Source organism: Theropithecus gelada, chromosome 4, assembly GCF_003255815.1.
Source record: "Theropithecus gelada isolate Dixy chromosome 4, Tgel_1.0, whole genome shotgun sequence".
Taxonomy (NCBI): domain Eukaryota; kingdom Metazoa; phylum Chordata; class Mammalia; order Primates; family Cercopithecidae; genus Theropithecus; species Theropithecus gelada.
Genome location: NC_037671.1, coordinates 2232845 through 2252275, shown reverse-complemented (window position 1 = coordinate 2252275; position 19431 = coordinate 2232845). Strand labels below are relative to the sequence as shown.

The following is a 19431-nucleotide window of genomic DNA, read 5'->3' as shown; positions in this document are numbered from 1 at the left end:
TGCGTTTCTATAAATGCTTTGAAAAAATTCCGCTCTTCTTCCCTCGCTGGAAAACACCACAACCAGCTCCTCAGTGTGTGTCACAGAGTCAACAGGCTCTCGGGCCAGAAGGCCTGAGAAGAGGACTGTCGCACCGTAAGATCGCCACATCCGGTCCTCGGTTACTATGGTAACAGCTGCAGGCACAACTTTGTGCCCTTTGACCTCCCTCCAAAAGCCCTTGTCCCGCCTGGGTTTCGCTTCTCGCCCGCTTTTGCACTTCTGATCTGTAAACCTGCTCCTTATCATCGTTCCCACAAGAAATTTGGGTCCCAGCAGGTCGGCAGCCAGGACTCTTCAGACCGCCGCCCTCCCCTAAAGACCTCTGACCGTGCCCCCGGTGTAGCCCAGCAACCTGGCTTCATTCCCGGGACGCACAGTCTCGGCTTTCCACTAAGGTCAAGCCCGGGGGTTGGGAGTGTAGCCTCAGCGTGTCCACTCCTCCTCTCCCCTAGGTAATAGGCCCCGCCCTCCGCTCCGCCGCCCCCTCCAGGTGAGTGGTAGCTTCTCCCGGGAGCGCAAGGTAGTGATGACACGCGCTCCCCCCTCCTCCGAACGCGAGTTGGTAGCGTCCGTGACGGAGTTAGCCTGGTCCTCCCACGCGCGCCTCCTTCCTTGCCGCCGGGGTGCTCTCTCGGTGCCACTGGCTCTCACGTGCCAGTAGCCCACCCCGCATCATCCTTTCGCCTCGCTCCTGGAGGGAAGTGACTGTGTATCTCCCCTGTCCGCCTTCCATCGCCGCCGCGGCGGCAATTCGGTCGGGCCCGCCCGCTGACGTCACCTGCTAGCTCCGCCTCCTCTAGGGTCCCGGGCCCCTGCGGCGGGGACTGCCCCGGGGGGCAGTCAGTTGAGGCGGCAGGAGCTCGGCGGAGGGCGGGCCAGGTGACTGGTCCGGGCCATGCCGAGGAAGAAGCCCTTCAGCGTGAAGCAGAAGAAGAAGCAGTTGCAGGACAAACGGGAGCGGAAGAGAGGTCAGTGCGGGAGCTGGAGGAGGAGGCGGGGCTCGGGCTTCCGCACAGCTGGAAGGAGGGGTGTGCCCGCTGCACCTCTGGGGGTCGTGGGAGGGGGTCGTGGGACCGCGCCAACCCTCGCAGCCTATCGCGGAGGGGATCTCCCACCCCACCCCCCCCACATCTGGAAGGGGTGGGGAAGGATGGAGAGTTGGGGGAGGGGAATCCCTCCAGCTCGCACGGGGCGCCGTCCCTACTGCTCCCTGGAGGAGTGATTCCCCCCCACGCACATCCGGGAGGGTCCCGAATAGGGTGGTTGGGAGGACAGAGCGTCGGAAGAAGTTGAGTGGGATGAAGAAGAGTCAGACCGGTGGGGGAGAGGGTCTTATGGCCCCTGAGAGCTGGCCAGCACTGGCGTCACCGGCCCCTCCCCGCAGGGCTTCAAGATGGGCTGCGCTCCAGTTCCAACAGCCGCAGCGGGAGCCGGGAGCGGCGAGAGGAACAGACAGACACCTCGGACGGGGAGTCTGTGACCCATCATATCCGCAGGCTTAACCAGCAGCCTTCTCAGGGGCTGGGTCCACGAGGCTACGACCCAAATCGGTGAGGGTGGGAGGGGGCGCTGTTCCCGGCTTTCCCGCCTACCCGGAAGTCAGAGCTTTGGGGGAAAGTGGGCTGCTGCTGGTGAAGACGGTGGGCCTGCGATGCAACAGTTCTCCGCTAGCCCCTCGGCTCCCCAGTGCGGGCCACAATCTTGCTTTCCAGAGGGGCTGGAGAGAGTTGGGCTTTTAGAAGGAGGAGGCTGAGTATTGCCTGAAAGAAGGACTTGGGGGAAGGCTGACTTGAGAGAGGAGACTTGAACGAGGAGAGAACGCTTTGCGAAGTTGATTGTCCAAGAGGGGAGAAAATAGGAGTTTGTGGCCACAGGATTGCGCTGGATGTCTCGGTCCCTGTTCCCTTAGATACCGACTGCATTTTGAGAGAGACAGCAGAGAGGAGGTAGAGAGGAGAAAGAGAGCAGCCCGGGAGCAAGTTCTACAGCCGGTCAGTGCTGAGGTGTTGGAGCTGGACATCCGGGAGGTCTATCAGCCTGGCTCAGGTGAGTGAGGGCAAGACAAGTATTGGGCTGGGGAAGGAGTTTGGAAAGGTAAGAGCCTAGTGTGAGGATGGAGGGGTCTGGGATGTACTCTTGAATCCTGAAAATTCCCTCACACTTGGACTTTTTCCTGATTTCCCAGTTCTGGACTTTCCTCGACGTCCTCCTTGGAGCTATGAGATGTCTAAGGAGCAACTAATGAGCCAAGAGGAACGGAGCTTCCAAGAGTATCTTGGGAAGATTCATGGGGCTTACTCCTCTGAGAAACTCAGCTACTTTGAGCACAATCTGGAGGTGACAGTGTACTCTAGGGACAGGAGTGGGGCATAGTGACCAATGGTCAAATTGGCTTGGGATCAGGCTTGAGAGGGACTCTGTGTTCAGGTTCTCTTCCTGATCTTGTCTTTTTAGACATGGAGGCAGCTGTGGCGGGTGTTAGAGATGTCTGACATTGTCCTGCTTATCACTGATATCCGACATCCAGTGAGTACTAGGAATAAGGGTGGGCAAGGAGGAGGAGGGAGAAAGGTTTTTCAGGGGCAAAGGTCAGAGGCAAGAGTTGGGAGACAGGTATCTATTTTCCTGTCTTTCTGACCTCTGCCTAGTGTTGATGTCTGCAGTTAGGAACTCAGTTTTTTATTCTCTCTTATAGCCTGTCACTCCTCCCTTGGCCAGCTCACTCTCCTCTTCAAAACAGCCATGTCCTATCCTTTAACTCATCACAGTTAGACCAACAGAAAATCCAAGTGTGGAGCTCCAGGGATTCTATGAATGCAATTGGGGGCTTCCTCCTGCCCAGCCCCAAGATGCCCTTTCTTCCTTATCTCATTTCTCTAGTACTGCCACATCAGTTGCTACAGAACCCACCTGGAATCGTAGAGTAGTAGTTAAGGCTGTAGACTGCTGCTGGACTGCCCTGTATGAATCCTAGCTCTGCAACTTCACTCTTGTCCTCCAGTGGGAGAAAGGGAGGTCTGTGAGGACCGTTTAGGTTGGAGGTCCTTAACAATGTGTACACACACACATGTACTGACACATACATCATGTGCACATCAATATACACAGGCATGTTTGCACACATGTTCACAGTCACATTGTTAACACACGAACATGCACACGAGTGCATGTACTTGCATGTATACACACTTATATAGTTGTGCGCACACAAAAGCAGACTAATTGTTACCCTAACACCCATCCCTATTTCCGATCCCAGCCTTTACCTCAGTGTGCTAAGTGACGCTGTTTCCTTGTCTTGTTTTGGGTTCATTTCCATCTCTAATCATGACCTATAGGAAGCCCCCTGAGACTCAGAAATATTACTAACCCCTGTTTTGTCTTCCTTTTTCAGTTTGGCTGGTTTATAGTTTTTAGCCCAGAATCTGCTACCACCAGGGCCTTGTCTCTGAGCTATGCCTGCTAAGTGGGGAGCTGGAGGCAGAGAACTCTGGGTTGACCTTTCACTGCTCCATCTTCTTATCAACCCTGTCCTAGGTTGTGAATTTCCCGCCAGCACTTTATGAGTATGTGACTGGAGAACTTGGGCTGGCCCTGGTGCTGGTTTTGAACAAGGTGGATCTGGCCCCGCCAGCTCTTGTGGTTGCCTGGAAGCATTATTTCCATCAACACTATCCCCAGCTCCATGTCGTCCTTTTCACCTCTTTCCCTCGGGACCCCCGCACCCCACAGGACCCTAGTAGTGGTGAGTGGGCAATGAGAGAGGGCAGCTTGGGAGAGGTGAGTTGGCAGGGGACAAAGGGGAGAACAGAGAGGCTTGTTGACAAGGGGGCACCTGGTCTTGGGCCTAAGGGTGGTGGGAGAGATGAGAGGCCTAAGCCCGTGTGCCAATCCTTTTGTGCCTTCTGATCTCAGTCTTGAAGAAGAGTCGGAGGCGGGGGAGAGGATGGACTCGGGCCCTGGGGCCAGAGCAGTTGCTGAGAGCCTGTGAAGCCATCACTGTGGGGAAAGGTATGTGGCCCTTAGAGGAGGGCTGTAGGAGGACATGGGGAAGACCCAAGACGCAGAATCATTTTGCTCACCTTTCCTGAAGCCACCCGCTGTATGGTGGAGATGTGCAAGAAGCCGGGGAAGGGACAGAATAAGGAGCAGACTGACCTGGTGGGACGAGAGGCAGCAAGTAGTCGGGAGCCTCAGTGGCTTGCTGCCTTTAGCCTTCCTAGTACTTTTCAGAAGCTCAGAGAGATGTGCATGATTCCAGGGAGGGTGGGATCAAGTGACTTTTGGGAGATTCTCTGACCTGCTCTTGTTCAGGTTGGCACTGTACACCTCCAGAGGGTGCCAGTTACATAATCTGTGCAGGCTGCAAGGCACAGTATGTGCCATCATACACAGCAGCCCTGGGGAGGACCTCTTTAATCTTCTCCTTCTTTGAGCAGTGGACTTGAGCAGCTGGCGGGAGAAGATTGCTCGGGATGTAGCGGGGGCCACCTGGGGTAATGGCTCCGGGGAGGAGGAGGAAGAGGACGATGGCCCAGCAGTCTTGGTGGAGCAGCAGACTGATTCAGCAATGGAGCCAACTGGCCCAACCCGAGAGCGCTACAAGGATGGGGTGGTGACCATCGGCTGTGTGGGTAAGGAAGTGGCAGCTTGTGCGTGGTGGCCTCCAAGGAGGTACAGAGTTTTCATATTTGGAAAAGAGAGAGGGTGATCACGTTTCATTAGGCCCCAGGGTGTCTGAGGGGTGATCTCTGCCAGTGGTGGTGGGCAAGGCAGAAGAAGCATCTGCTGCAGTGGAGGGATCATTGACAGCCTGGGTTAAATTCAGCCTCTTCTCAGCTGTGAGGTCTTGAGCAAGTGATTTTGCTACTCTGAGTCTTAGTTACTTTGACTTTTTTTAAAAAAGGCCATTGATACCTGATTAAAAGAATGGATGTGGGCCATTTGTGAGAGCTCATGCCTATAGTCCCAGTGCTTTGGGAGGCTGAGGTGGGAGGATTGCTTGAGACCAGGAGCTCAAGACCAGTCTGGGCAATATAGTGAAACCCCATCTTTACAAAAGATAAAAAAAATATAGCCAAGTGTGATGGTGTGTGCCTGTAGTCCATGTTACTTCAGGGGCTGAGGCAGGAGGATCACTTAGCCCAGGAGTTCAAGGCTGCAGTGAGCTGTGACTGTGCCACTGTACTCCAGCCTGGCTGACAGACTGAGACCCTGTCTTTAAAAAGAATGGATGTGAGGAATGACGGGAATAGTGTTGAGAGAGCCTAAGAATATCTAACAAATAGTGATAACAGTAATAATTATCATTGTTAAAACTTAGTGTTTACATGGTGCTTACTATGTAACAGGCACTGTTTTAAGTGGTTTATATAAACTATTTGAATTATAGTAATTAGTGTGTAGTACAGTGATCATCAAATCCTAGTAGGAGCTCAGCAAGTATTAGTTTTCTTCTAGGTTTTAACCCTTTAAGTTTGTTGCCAAGGAGAATCTCCTCTTAAGGGCTTTGTCTCAGCTCACAGTGGAGGAAAAAGGAATGTATCATTAGGACCCAGGGCCTGTCTTCATTTAGGGTAGGAGAGGTAAGAAGAGACCTTGGACAAGTTGTGGTATCTGAGGTGATATTGGAACCAAATTAGGCCCAACCCAGAAGAAATTAGGGAATGTGGAGTAGGTAGTTGGACTCCTTGGAAGTGCCCTGACTTATCTCTTAGTGTCCTTTTTGTCTTTGGAAGAACCTGCCTCATTGCTCCTCTTTCCAGTCATTTCATCTGGCTGTCCCTTCCCTGACTTTTGATCCTAGGCTTCCCCTCACAAGGAGCCTCTGTTCCCTCTCTTAGCAGGCTCTGCTTTAGCTGGTCTCTATTCCAGGTGGTGTGAGAGGGAGTTTGCTGTGGCACAGGCACCTCTGAGTTTGGATTTCCTTCCAGCTCTCATTCATTTACCCATTCAACAAATATGTACTGAACGCTTACCAGGTGCCAGATATTCTAGGGATGGGACATACTGCTGTGAAAATGGCAGAAACGTCTGTATATTCATGGAGCTTATTTTCTTGTGAGTAAATAGGTTTTGTGATCCGAAATCTTGTAGGGGCAGTGAAGGCAATAAAGCAACGAAAGGGGATAGAGAGTGACTGAAAGGAGAGGTGCTCAGGGAAAACCTCCCTGAGGAGAGAACTGGTTGATGAGATGAAGTGAGCCATTCAGAACTGTGGGGAAAGGGTCTTGAGGAAGGAATGGGCTTGGAGATTCTAGGACCAGCAAGAGTGCCTGGAAGATTGAAGTATGGGAGCCAGGATAGAGTATTGGGAATGAGGTCAGCAAGATCGCCAGGGCCCACATCATGTAGAGCCCTGAGGCTGTGACAGCCATTTTGGATTTTATTCCAAGTCTCATGAGAAGCCAAGGGTAGCTTCTGAACAGCAGAATGATAGATTTGATTTTGTTTCTTAAAAGTATACCTCCTGGCCGGGCGCGGTGGCTCAAGCCTGTAATCCCAGCACTTTGGGAGGCCGAGGCGGGTGGATCACGAGGTCAGGAGATCGAGACCATCCTGGCTAACACGGTGAAACCCCGTCTCTACTAAAAATACAAAAAAACTAGCCGGGCGTGGTGGCGGGCGCCTGTAGTCCCAGCTACTCGGAGGCTGAGGCGGGAGAATGGCGTGAACCCGGGAGGCGGAGCTTGCAGTGAGCCGAGATCGCGCCACTGCACTCCAGCCTGGGCGACACAGCGCCCCCCCGTCAAAAAAAAAAAAAAAAAAAAAAAAAGTATACCTCCTGAGTAGAGAATAAATGATGGGAGGTGGGCAAGAAAGGGAGCAGAGGCCGGGCGCGGTGGCTCAAGCTTGTAATCCCAGCACTTTGGGAGGCCGAGACGGGCGGATCACGAGGTCAGGAGATCGAGACCACCCTGGCTAACACGGTGAAACCCCGTCTCTACTAAAAAATACAAAAAACTAGCCAGGCGAGGTGGCGGGCGCCTGTAGTCCCAGCTACTCCGGAGGCTGAGGCAGGAGAATGGCGTAAACCCGGAGGCGGAGCTTGCAGTGAGCTGAGATCCGGCCACTGCACTCCAGCCTGGGCGACAGAGCCAGACTCCGTCTCAAAAAAAAAAAAAAAAAAAAAGAAAGGGAGCAGAGAGAGCAGCTGAGGCTATTTCAGTAATCTAGGAGAGAAATAAGAGTTGCTTAGAGTAGGATGCTGGAGCTGGAGGTGGTGAGACAGGGCCAGAAGCATGATATATTTTGAAGGTAGAGAAAATGAGATTGCTAATGGTTTGCAGTTGGCACATGAAGGAAAGTGAGGATAAAGAAGGACTTCCATGTTTTTGTCTTGAGCAACTGGAAATACTGAGATGGGAAGACTAGGGGAGAAGCAGATTTGAAGGCTTTGGGGAGGAGAGGGGAATCAAAAATTAAATTTCAGATTCTTTTTAAATGTCCCTAGTGGAGATGTTGAATAGGCAGTGGGCAGGTAGTCAGCAGCTTAGGGGAGAGAAGAGGATAGAAATTTGAGTTTGGGAAAGATTTAAATTTGGGGAGCCATTGATGGATATATATGGTTTTTAAAGCCATGGAATTAGGCTGGGCACAGTGGCTCACACCTATAATCCCAGCCTTTTAGGAGGCGGAGGCAGGTGAATCACCTGAGGCCAAGCATTTGAGACCAGCCTGGCCAACATGGTGAAACCCTGTCTACCAAAAAATACAAAAAATTAACCGTGCGTGGTGGTGCATGCCTGTAGTCCCAGCTACTCAGGAGGGTGAGACAGGATAATCGCTTGAATCCTGGAGGCGGAGGTTACAGTGAGCCAAGATCATGCCACTGCACTCCAGCTTAGGCAACAGAGCGAGACTTTGTCTCAAAAAAAAAAAAAAAGCCACGGAATTGGATGAGATGTAGGAGAGAAAGGAAATAGGTGGAGAAGAGGAGGTCAAGGATTGAGCCTTAGGACAAGCCAGCATTTAGCTGGGCAAAGGAGAGTGAGAAGGAGGAAAACCAAGGGAGTGTCCCAGAAGTCAAATGAAGAAGGTGTTTGAAGAGGAAAGGAGGGATCAGCTGTGTCAACTGTTGCTGACAGGCCAAGCGAGAGAACAGAGACCTGCTCAGCGGGCTTGGCAATGTGAAAATCCATAGTTTCAGTGGGGTGGAGAACCCAAATTGGAGTAGGACCATGAGAGAAGGTGCAACAACTTCACATAAAGTTATGTGAAAGGAGCCTGACACAGTAGCATCCATACCGCACAATTTCAGTTGTATCAAGTTTGAAAGCTGCAAAATTAAGCTGCATTGTTGAGAGATACACAGGTCATAAACTAAAGAGAAATGTAAGGAGTGGATTCTCTTAAAAGGATAAAGCTCACATGTGTAGAGGGAGAGGATTATGATCAAGAAGGATGAATGGAGGCCGGGTGCGGTGGCTCATGCCTGTAATCCCAGCACTTTGGGAGGCTGAGGCAGGCGGATTGCTTGAGGTCAGGAGTTTGAGACCAGCCTGGCCAACATGGCAAAACCCTACCTCTACTAAAAATACAAAAATTTAGCTGGGCGTGGAGCCGCATGCCTGTGGTCTCAGCTACTTAGGAGGTTGAGGCATGAGAATCGCTTGAACCTGGGAGGATGAGGTTACCATAAGCCAACACTGCACCGCTGCACTCCAGCCTGGGCAAGGGAGTGAGACTCTGTCTCAAAAACAAAAGCAAAAACAAAAAAAGGAAAGATGGAACGTGTTGTCACACACTGGGTGGTGTCGGGTTCATCAGGCTGCACATGTATGTATGTTCTGTGCTTTTTTTTTTTTTTTTTTTTTTTTTGAGATGGAGTCTTGCTCTGTCACCCAGGCTGGAGTGCAGTGGCCGGATCTCAGCTCACTGCAAGCTCCGCCTCCCGGGTTTACGCCATTCTCCTGCCTCAGCCTCCCGAGTAGCTGGGACTACAGGCGCCCGCCACCTCGCTTGGCTAGTTTTTTTGTGTGTTTTTTAGTAGAGAAGGGGTTTCACCGTGTTAGCCAGGATGGTCTCAATCTCCTGACCTCGTGATCCCCCCGTCTCAGCCTCCCAAAGTGCTGGGATTACAGGCTTGAGCCACTGCGCCCAGCCTTCTGTGCATTTTTGTGTATGTTATAGTTTACAGTTACAAAGAAGATAGCAGGAAGAAGTGGTGGAAAGTAGCTAAGTCTTTTAAGGAGTTTTTCTGCAAAGCGGACAGAGAAATGGGTCTGGTGGTTGTCGTCAAAGGAGAACTTTTTTCTCCCTCCTTCCCTCTCTCCCTCCTAGATACTTCCATGTGCTGTAAAGATTGAGCACAGTGGTACATCTTTTCTTAGCCACAGTCAGCTCCCCAAGAGCAGTGCTGAATGGGCAGAACTGGATTTTATAGGGTTGGGATTTTTGCCAGGTGAGTAAGATAGAGGGGAGAGGTGGGACCAGGGAGTTCCAGGTTTCTGAACAGGCCTGACTGAGGAGCTGGATCATGAAATCTGAGTCAAGTAAGAAGAAAATTGAGGCCGGGCGCGGTGGCTCAAGCCTGTAATCCCAGCACTTTGGGAGGCCGAGACGGGCGGATCACGAGGTCAGGAGATCGAGACCATCCTGGTTAATACGGTGAAACCCCGTCTCTACTAAAAAGTACAAAAAACTAGCCGGGCGAGGTGGCGGGCGCCTGTAGTCCCAGCTACTTGGGAGGCTGAGGCAGGAGAATGGCGTGAACCCAGGAGGCGGAGCTTGCAGTGAGCTGAGATCCGGCCACTGCACTCCAGCCTGGGCGACAGAGCGAGACTCCGTCTCAAAAAAAAAAAAAAAAAAAAAAAAGAAGAAAATTGAGGACACGAGTTGGATATTGCATAGTGTTACTGTGTTAAGGTCAGGGGTCAAAGACTTACTGGAATGGAGGAACCAGAGTAAGTGAGCTGGAAAGATGAGTTGTCAGGGCAGAGAGGGTTGCTTGGAATTGAGGCTTTGGAGCTGTGAAGTGACAAGATGCAGGTATTACCACGGGAATGGGCAGCTGAGGTGGGGTAAATGAGATGCTCTGTGGAAGGGAGATAAAGGCACTGAAGTCAGCCAGAAATACAAAAACTGGTAGTGGTTTTGAGCAGAGTGGCAGTGAGTCCCAAGGCTTCCAGTTTCCTCCCTGGACAAGTCATCGTAATTATTATTATTTTTTTCAAGATAAGAGTTTCCCTCTTGTCGCCCAGGCTAGAGTACAATGGTGCAATCTTGGCTCACTGCAACCTCCGCCTCCTGGGTTCAAGTGGTTCTCCTGCCTCAGCCTCCCAAGTAGCTGCGATTACAAGTGCCCACCAGCACACTCAGCTAATTTTTGTATTTTTAGTAGAGATGGGATTTCACCATGTTGGCCAGGCTGGTCTTGAACTCCTGACCTCAGGTGATCCACCCACCTTGGCTTCCCAGAGTGCGGGATTACAAGCGTGAGCCACTGTGCCAGGCCAAGTCATGGTAATTATGAGATGTGGATCACTGGTACTGGGTACTTACTGTACTGCAGGCACTGACCCACACAAGTTGTATTGGTTATCTCATTTAATCCTGACCACCCTAAGGTAGGGAGGTGTCTGCGCTGTAAAATGAAGAAGCAGAGGCTCAGAAAGTTAGTTGCCCTGACATCACAAAGCTGGTAAGTGGAAGCGCCAGGATTTAACCCTGCGAGCCCAGAGCATGATTTGTATTCTGCAATACCATTTCCTTAATTTCTGAGCCTTAGTTCCCCTTTTACCTATAGGTATAGCACCAAGTCCCACCACAGAGTAAAAACCTGTTAAACATTAAATTTCCTTGCCTTCCTCAGGTTTCCCTAATGTGGGAAAGTCCTCGCTGATCAATGGGCTGGTGGGGCGGAAAGTCGTGAGTGTCTCCAGAACCCCAGGCCATACCCGATACTTTCAGACCTACTTTCTTACTCCCTCCGTGAAGCTCTGTGACTGCCCGGGCCTCATCTTCCCATCTCTTCTGCCTAGGCAGTTGCAGGTATGAGGGGGAGGGTGGGTAAGGGAAAGAGAGAAGGTGGGACATTGAGGAAGGTACTGAGTGCTCATTTCCCTCAGGTTCTGGCAGGGATCTACCCCATCGCCCAGATCCAGGAGCCCTATACTGCTGTGGGCTACCTGGCCTCCCGAATTCCCGTGCAGGCCCTGCTCCACTTGCGCCACCCAGAGGCTGAGGACCCCTCAGCGGAACACCCCTGGTGTGCCTGGGACATCTGTGAAGGTGAGTTCCGTGTGCCTGGCTTCACCCCACCTGGTTTCAGCTGCTCTTCCTTACCTGCCTCGCCTTTTACCCTTCCCTGTCTCCTTTCCTCTCCTCAGAGATTCTGCCATTGATGAAGCTGCTGTCCACTCACCCCTAGATTTTTGTTGCATAGCCAGTAAGATCTCTGGCCTGGAATGTTTTGGGGAAAACTGGAAGGACTGTGTTATGGGAGTGGGAATATAACTGGTATCTGGTTAATGCCTTCTCTTTCCATTATTCTTTTCTCCCTCCAGCCTGGGCAGAGAAACGTGGTTACAAGACAGCCAAGGCGGCTCGGAATGATGTGTACAGAGCAGCCAACAGTCTCTTGCGGCTGGCAGTGGACGGCCGCCTCAGCCTGTGTTTTCATCCCCCAGGCTACAGTGAACAGAAAGGTCAGAGCCCAGATATTCTTCCCTAGCCCCCTGCCATGGTATAGGTAAAAGGGTGTGGGCTTTGTGGCCAGAGAGCAAGAGGGTCAAACCTGGATTCTGTACCTGTTGGCTAGCTCTGTAACTTAACATCTGAGACGTTTTCTGATCTGCAAACTGAGGGTAATAATTGACCCTTAGCATGGTGATTGTAACTATTGAAGTTGATGTGCACAAAGCTTCTGTTCAGCAATCTACACATAGGAAGTTGAATGAATGGATGAATGAATGAATGCCAGCAGCTATAAAGATTATTGTTATTCCTAGCCTTTGCCTCTTCCCCATCTTTCTCTGGCTTTAGTTCCTTGCTCAAAACTCTCCTCCATTTTTTCTTGTTTTGGTTCCCCAGGCACCTGGGAGTCCCATCCAGAGACCACGGAGCTGGTGGTTTTGCAGGGCAGGGTGGGGCCAGCAGGTGACGAGGAGGAGGAGGAAGAGGAAGAGCTGAGCAGCTCCTGTGAGGAGGAGGGAGAGGAGGACCGGGATGCGGATGAGGAGGGAGAAGGGGATGAGGACACCCCAACCTCAGCTCCAGGGTCCAGTTTGGCTGGCCGAAACCCTTATGCCCTGCTGGGTGAGGATGAGTGCTGAGTTCCTCGCCCAGTGCCATCTTCCCACCCAATGTCTTTGCTTTTGGACTGACCTGGGGGTATCTCCCCTCTGCTACCCCAATTGTGAATAAAGATTGTTTGCTTTGTAGCCCCTTCCCCAGATGAACTGAGGTGAGAGCGGCTGTTCCAGGCTAACAGCTGTGGGAGGCTTCTCTCCTCTTCTCCCTTCTTTGTTCATGCATTCTCTTTGCAAGGGAAAGTTCTCTTAGGAGTTTGTTTAGTAGGTTCTCAGTCTCTGAAACCTGCTTCCTCTACCCACTCTCCCACTCTGCACTTTAGGAATCCCATTATCTACATGGGGAGGGGAGGTCTAAATCCAGCTCCCTTTTGGAGTTTGTGCCATTCTCCGATTTGAGCAGCAGCCCTGTGCGCCCCCTGCTGCCAGACCTAGTCATTCCAGGAGCTTCTGGGAGAAGCAACAGTAAGAGAGGAAGTGTCCCAAGCTGATGTCTCTAAATGAGATTTTTACAGGAATTGTTCAAATTCAGCAAATATTTATTGAGGGTCTATTGTGTGTCTTGACCTGTGCTGAGCACCAAGCATATAAGGATGTACCACTGAAGCCTGGCCATGATCAAAACCCCACCTTCAGGCACCCAAGTTTTTGGATTAAGAAGGGTGAATGATGTTCTGCAAATCTTGGGGGCTCATGCAGTATAATTCTAGGTCTTCATGTTGATATAAATTTTTAGTTAAGGCAAAACGCTTGTGAAAATGTCGATTTAATGTGTACGAGTAGAGTTTTAATTGTGAACAACTAGCGTGCACATTTATGATTTGAGCAGAACAGCCCTTTAAGTACAGTGTTAAGTTTCATTATTTAAAAGCCTGGCAGCTGCGAGTATATGAGGTACATAGGGGTGGGCACAGAACCAGCCTCCTGAATTCCATTTACTCTGGTTTGGAGGTGGAACAAAGATGACCCAGTGCAGGGTCAGAGCTAGAACCTAGCAGGTGGCCAGAATCATTTTAGGGTTTCACCTCAGCATTGCAGCAGAGATCAACTCTCTCGTGAGTCAGGGCACCTTAGGCTTTGCTGTATATCCCTTTGTTAAGCCAGCAACTAGACTTCTAGATTTAATTCTTTAATTCTTTTCGAAATGGAAGAATGAGCTTTGTTTTACTGACTGCCAGTGTTGTCTATATTGGATGATAGCAAAAAGTGTAGTTTGACAGGTTGACCACAAGATGGAGGAGTGAAAAGTACTAGACTCCTTTTTGCTCTAAAGCAGATCCTTTCAGGATCTGAGTCACTGGGCAGTTTCTCCAATGTGAGCAGACAGACCCTGTTAACCAAGGAGCAAAGGAAAGTATATTTAAAGAGGCTGAGGTGTTTGGCCACATATTCCTTTATGTTCATCTCCATTGGTCTCAGTGAGGACATAACCCCTGGAATTCACTCCAGTGCAAAGTTTAAATACTACCAGCATGATATGTACTTGAAGGTTTCCCAAAATGTGCTAGACAAGAAAGAGAAAAGGTCCCAGCTGAGAGAAAAATCCACCTGTCTCCCATCTGGGGCTCTGTAGCCTCACTGATAGAAAAGGAAAAGGGGCCCAAGCTAAGCTTACTTTGAGGGTTCATGATGTTCAGAGATGCTCAGGGGACTTCTCTGCTTGTCCTCTGGTGAGGACATTGGATTCATTTCCTCAAAATGTGGAGAGAAAGGAGAAAAATCAGAATTCTATTTGTACCTCTGCTGCTTGTGCTGTTTATCTTTGCTTGTCTTTATCTTTTTCCACCTCAAGGGTTTCATCAGGGCATTTGGGAGAGTCTGGGGTGGGGATGAAGAGTTGATTGGGAGCTGAGGAGGGGGGTTTTTTATGCTGAAGACCTGGCAGAAGGCGACTTCTGACACTCCCACAGGGCTAGACTGTAAAACCTCTTACCAGGCCTCTCTCAGTGACTTGCTGACTCTGTAGGATAATAGCAACAGGAAAAGAACTGAGGGACCTGCAGATCAGGATGAATAGGGTCCCAACACCAGTGCTGAGGCTGAGGTTAGAACTGACTACAAAGACACAGGAAACCAAGGGCCCAGTCTCCCCTCCATGCTGAAATACCCTTGTCCTCGCACCCTCTTGTCTGGGTCACGTCTACTATGCGAATACTTGACTATGGAGCTCTGGGGCTCTGGTGGCTTCCATAGCTGGCTAGTTTCTTGATGGAGAGAAATCAGGGTTTCTCTCATCCATGCCGGAATCTCACTTAGATGTCAACTTCCAAGTTTCCCTTTTTCCGGATGGGATTCTAGTCCTGGTTCTGGAACAGGGTAGCTGTGTGTGGTCCAGGATAGTTCAGTTATATGGGCCTTTGTTCACTTATTATAATCATTGATACAGTCAACAAAAATTGATTGAAAACAATATATGCCAGACATTTGTCCCTGAGTTCTGGGACAATAACCAAAATTGAATAAGGCAGTATCCTACCCTCAAGGAATAGAAGGTAGGAATAGAATGATAATAATAATACAATAGCTCTATAGCAGTATGTAAACTATAAAAGCATTATGTTACATGTATTTACTGAACTGTCATAACTGAATAAGGTGGTTAGTACCATAATTACCCCAAGGATTCATTCACTCAGAACATTTGTTGAGCAATTACTATCTGCCTGTCACTTCCAAGTGGTAAGTGAGATAGAAATGGTTCTTTGTGGAGCTCACAATTTATTGGAGAATGGAAACGGACAATTACAAAAAAAAAATGTGATAAGTTCTGGGAGAAGGGTGGTGGTACAGGATCCAGTGGGGTAGTGGTGGCTCCATATAGGAGGGACCTTGGGATAGTGATCAGGAAGGAGTGGGGGACAGGACTAGAAGCTGCATTAGTATATCAAGTTATGTCAGACTGCCAAAACAAAACAGACACTAAAAATCAGTAGTCCGTGGTAAAGAATTGCTGTAGGAACAGCCAGTAGGGGGGTTAAACTGGTGTTGGTGAATCAGGGGAGGCCTCCTAGAGGAACAGATGTCTGTGCTGAGGCCAAATACTGGGCAGGAGTTATCCAGACAGAGGGAAATAGCATTCTGGGCAGAGGAGGCAGCAAAGGTCAAGGAACATGACAACTTTGGAAGACTATAACTTGTTCAGAGGCAGAGGGTGCAAAGGAGAAATGAGGAAAGGTGAAGCTGGAGAGGTGGGCTTGGTCCAGCTCTTGCTGGGCCTTTGTAGCCATGTTAAAGATTCAGGCTTTATCCAGAGGAACATTGAACTTTAAGCCTAAGACTGAAAAGGTGAGAATTGTGCCTTAGAAAGATCACTATAATTGCAGTGTGGAGACTGGTTTGGAAAGGGGAGAAATCAGAGGCTTTTACAGCCATCCCAGGGGGAGAGAATGAACACTAGCATTAGGGTAATGGAAGATGGAAAGAAGAGAAATCGTTTTATGGGTTGCTTAGGAGATAGAAATGACATGTCTTGGGATTGTTTTGCCATGTAGGGGAGAGAGACACGTCAAGAGTATACATCCTGTTTCTGACTTGGCAACTGGGTGTGTCATGGGTCTGTTTCCTGAGACAGTTGTCTACAGTCATACCACCGTGAGCGCCCTGGATCTCATCTGAGACTGTTTATGCAAATGGAGCTCGGGGAAAGAGAGGTGGCTGGAAACAGAGATTTGGGCATCATGGACATATAGGTGTGGGGAGCAGAGAAGGCTGAGGAAGAAAGCAGGAAACATATAAAAAGGAGAGCAGGGAAAGGATCCAGTGAGACAAGAAAAAGTAACATGGTGTGATGAAGCTAGAGGAGGAAGGAAGGGCGGTGTGGAATGCTGCTGATGGGTGTGATGGGTGGTGGCACGGAGAATGAAGAATATCCACCAGCAACGAGAGGGGCCTCCATGGTCTTGGTGGGAGCATTTCTTTGGAGAGGTGGACTCAGAGGCCCCAGATGTCAGAGGGTTAAGGAATAATTTGGAGGAAAAGAGTAGAGGCAGTGGAGGTGAGGAGAGAATTTTCAAAATGGCAGTGATTGCAATGAAAGAAAAAAATGGAGGGAGTAGAGTATATGCAGTTGAAGTGTTTTAGTTTGGAGTGTGTTAACATGATGTTAGGAAGAAGGATCAAGTGGAGGAGAAAGGTGAAAATGCGGGAAGGTGGGGCTTAGTGATGGAACAAGCCTTGGGGACAGGTGGGCGTGGTACTGAGAGTCCCAGTGAGGGGAGTGCCCTCAGGCAGGCGCCCATGGCTTCTGTCACAGGAGGGAACAGCGCTGACATTCAGCTGGTTCGCACTGGTACGGCTCAACCAGTTGTTAAAACATATCTGTTCCAGTGTCAGTAATATATGAGTAACTGCAATAAGCAGTAAAAATTATAAATTCTAATACAAACTCAGTTCAAGCTAATTAGGAGATCGCCACAACCATTGGTAAATGGACTTCCCGCTGCATTTGTGAAGCTTTGCAGCGCTATCTGCCGGTGTCGTGCATAACTGCAGGCTGAGAGGCTGCTTTGCGCCTTCATCTTGAAGCACTCTGAGATTGCCTGTTTAAATTACCTTGGAATCATGGAGTTGCTACTGCTTCTGAATAGTTTGATTTTATTGTTAGTGCATTGTCATTCTTGTGTCAGTAGCAAGTTTCAGTGTTTTAATATTTACAAATACAAAAATTTTTAATAAAATATTAAAGCCAAACTTGAATGAAGAGACAACAAAGTTTGGATATGTTTCTTTATGTGCCTTTTGAAATATCATAAATGAGAATCTTTTGATTCCTCAGGAGAACAAAGAAGAAATATTAATGAGCTGAAGCCTGGAATGTTTTCTGTTACTGTGTAAAAATCAGAATAATATGGAAATTGTTTGCAACTTATTTTGAAAAATTTCTAACGTAGAAAAAGAACAATAAACACCCAAATACTGAAAGATTCAACACATTCTACATTTTGCCATATTTGCCTTACTAGTTTTTACCAGCTTCTGTATTCATCGATTTTTCTACTTACCAATTTTTTTGTTGTCGTTACCTTTTATTTTTAAAAATTTTAACCTTATAATTGTAAATTGGCAAATTATAGTTGTATATATTTATGGAGTACAAAGTGATGTTATGATTCATGAATTACACTGTGAGATGATTAAATAAATCTCATTAACATCTATCACTTTTTTCTTTTCTTTTTTTTTTGAGATGGAGTTTAGCTCTTGTTGCCCAGGCTGGAGTGCAATGGTGCAATCTCGGCTCACTGCAACTTCCACCTCCTGGGTTCAAGTGATTCTTCTGCCTCAGCCTCCCAAGTAGCTGGGATTACAGGCATCCGCCACCACGCCCGGCTAATTTTTTGTGTTTTTAGTAGAGGTGGGGTTTCACCATGTTGGCCAGGCTGGTCTCGAACTCCTGACCTCAGGTGGTCCACCCACCGCTGCCTCCCAAAGTGCTAGGATTACAGGTGTGAGCCACTGCGCCCGGCCCAACATCTGTCACTTTTAAATACTTTTTTTGTGGTGAGAATGTTTGAAATTTACTCTCTACATTCAGATAAAGGAGGGAAAAAAGTTAAAAATGTAAAGAAGATACTTACCCTCAACACTTTTGAAATGTACAAGAATTATTTACTGTATTAACTTTGCTATGCAATATATCTCAAAGAAAAAGAAAAGCTTATTTTTCCAGTCCAATGAAGCTTTGTACCCTTTGACCAACATATCCCCATTTCCCCCAGACCCCCAGTCTCTGGTAACCACTATTCTACTCTCTCTTCCTTTGAGTTCAATTGTTTTAGATTCGACTTATAAGTGAGAACATACAGATTTGTCTTTCTGTGCCTAGCTTACTTCACTTAGCATAATGTTCTCCAATTCCATTAATGCTGTCTCAAATGACAAAATTTCTTTTTAAAGACTGAATAGCATTCCACAGTATATATACCATATTTTCTTTCTTTCTGTTTTTTTTTTTTTTTTTTTTGAGATGGAGTCTTGCTCTGTCACCGAGGCTGGAGTGCAGTGGCGCAATCTCGGCTCACTGCAAGCTCTGCCTCTCGGGTTCACGCTGTTCTGCCTTAGCTTCTCGAGTAGCTGGGACTACAGGCGCCCACCACCATACCTAGCTAATTTTTTTTGTATTTTTAGTAGAGACGGGGTTTCACCGTGTTAGCCAGGATGGTCTCAATCTCCTGACATCATGATCCATCCACCTTGACCTCCCAAAGTGCTGGGATTACAGGCATGAGCCACCGCGCCTGGCCTATATACCATATTTTCTTTCTTCATTCATCTGCTGATGAACACTCGGTGTTCATCATACTGATTTCAAATCTCTTTAGTAAATACCCAGAAGTAAGATTACTGGATCGTATGGTAATTCTTTTTTTTTTTTTTTGAGACGGAATTTCACTCTTGTCACCCAGGCTGGAGTGCAATGGCGCAGTCTCGGTTCACTGCAACCTTCGCCTCCCAGGTTCAAGCGGTTCTCCTGCCTCAGCCTCCCACCACCACGCCCACCACCACGCCCAACTAATTTTTGTGTTTTTAGTAGAGATGGGGTTTCACCATATTCACCAGGCTGGTCTCGAACTCCAGACCTCAGGTGATCTGCCCACCTTGGCCTCCCAAAATACTGGGATTACAAGTGTGAGCCACTGCACCCAGCCCCATATGGTAATTTCATTTTTAGTTTTTTGAGGCACCTCCATACAATTTTCCATAATAGCTGTACTAATTTACATTCCTACCAACAGTATACAAGGCTTGTCTTTTCTCAACCTTTATTGAACTTTTTTTTTTGAGATGGAGTCTTGCTCTGTCACCCAGGTTGGAGTGCAGTGGTGCAATCTTGGTTCACTGCAACCTCTGCCTCCTGGGTTCAAGCAATTCTCTTGCCTCAGCCTCCCCAGTAGCTGGAACTACAGGTGTGCACCACCATGCCTGGCTAATTTTTGTATTTTTAGTAGAGACAAGATTACACCAAGTTTGTTGGCCAAGGTGGCCTCAAACTCCTGACCTCAGGTGATCCGCCTGCCTCGGCCTCCCAAAGTGCTGGCATTACAGGTGTGAGCCACTGCACCCAGCCCTGAACCATTTGAAAGTTGGATACATCAGCCAGGCACAGTGGCTTATGCCTGCAATCCCAGTACTCTGGGAG

General features: G+C 48.8%; 1 protein-coding gene across 1 annotated transcript; it reads left to right on the top strand.

The window, feature by feature from the left end:
• The first annotated feature begins 129 nt into the window (after positions 1-129).
• LOC112622362 (guanine nucleotide-binding protein-like 1) lies at positions 130-16996 on the top strand. Its single transcript, XM_025381914.1, has 12 exons — positions 130-1010; positions 1427-1592; positions 1952-2088; positions 2228-2379; positions 2497-2568; positions 3580-3787; positions 3958-4053; positions 4482-4676; positions 10856-11034; positions 11112-11274; positions 11550-11690; positions 12076-16996. Exons 1-12 carry the CDS (start codon positions 938-940, stop codon positions 12315-12317), a joined length of 1824 nt encoding a protein of 607 aa, XP_025237699.1. The 5' UTR covers positions 130-937; the 3' UTR covers positions 12318-16996.
• The last annotated feature ends 2435 nt before the right edge of the window (positions 16997-19431 follow it).

Bases quoted from the DNA above. Each gene is read 5' to 3' on its own strand.
- LOC112622362 (XM_025381914.1), top strand. From the start codon at position 938: ATGCCGAGGAAGAAGCCCTTCAGCGTGAAGCAGAAGAAGAAGCAGTTG. The intron at 2,380-2,496 runs GTGACAGTGTAC...TTGTCTTTTTAG, and splicing joins ACTTTGAGCACAATCTGGAG to ACATGGAGGCAGCTGTGGCG. The intron at 3,788-3,957 runs GTGAGTGGGCAA...TTCTGATCTCAG, and splicing joins CCCACAGGACCCTAGTAGTG to TCTTGAAGAAGAGTCGGAGG.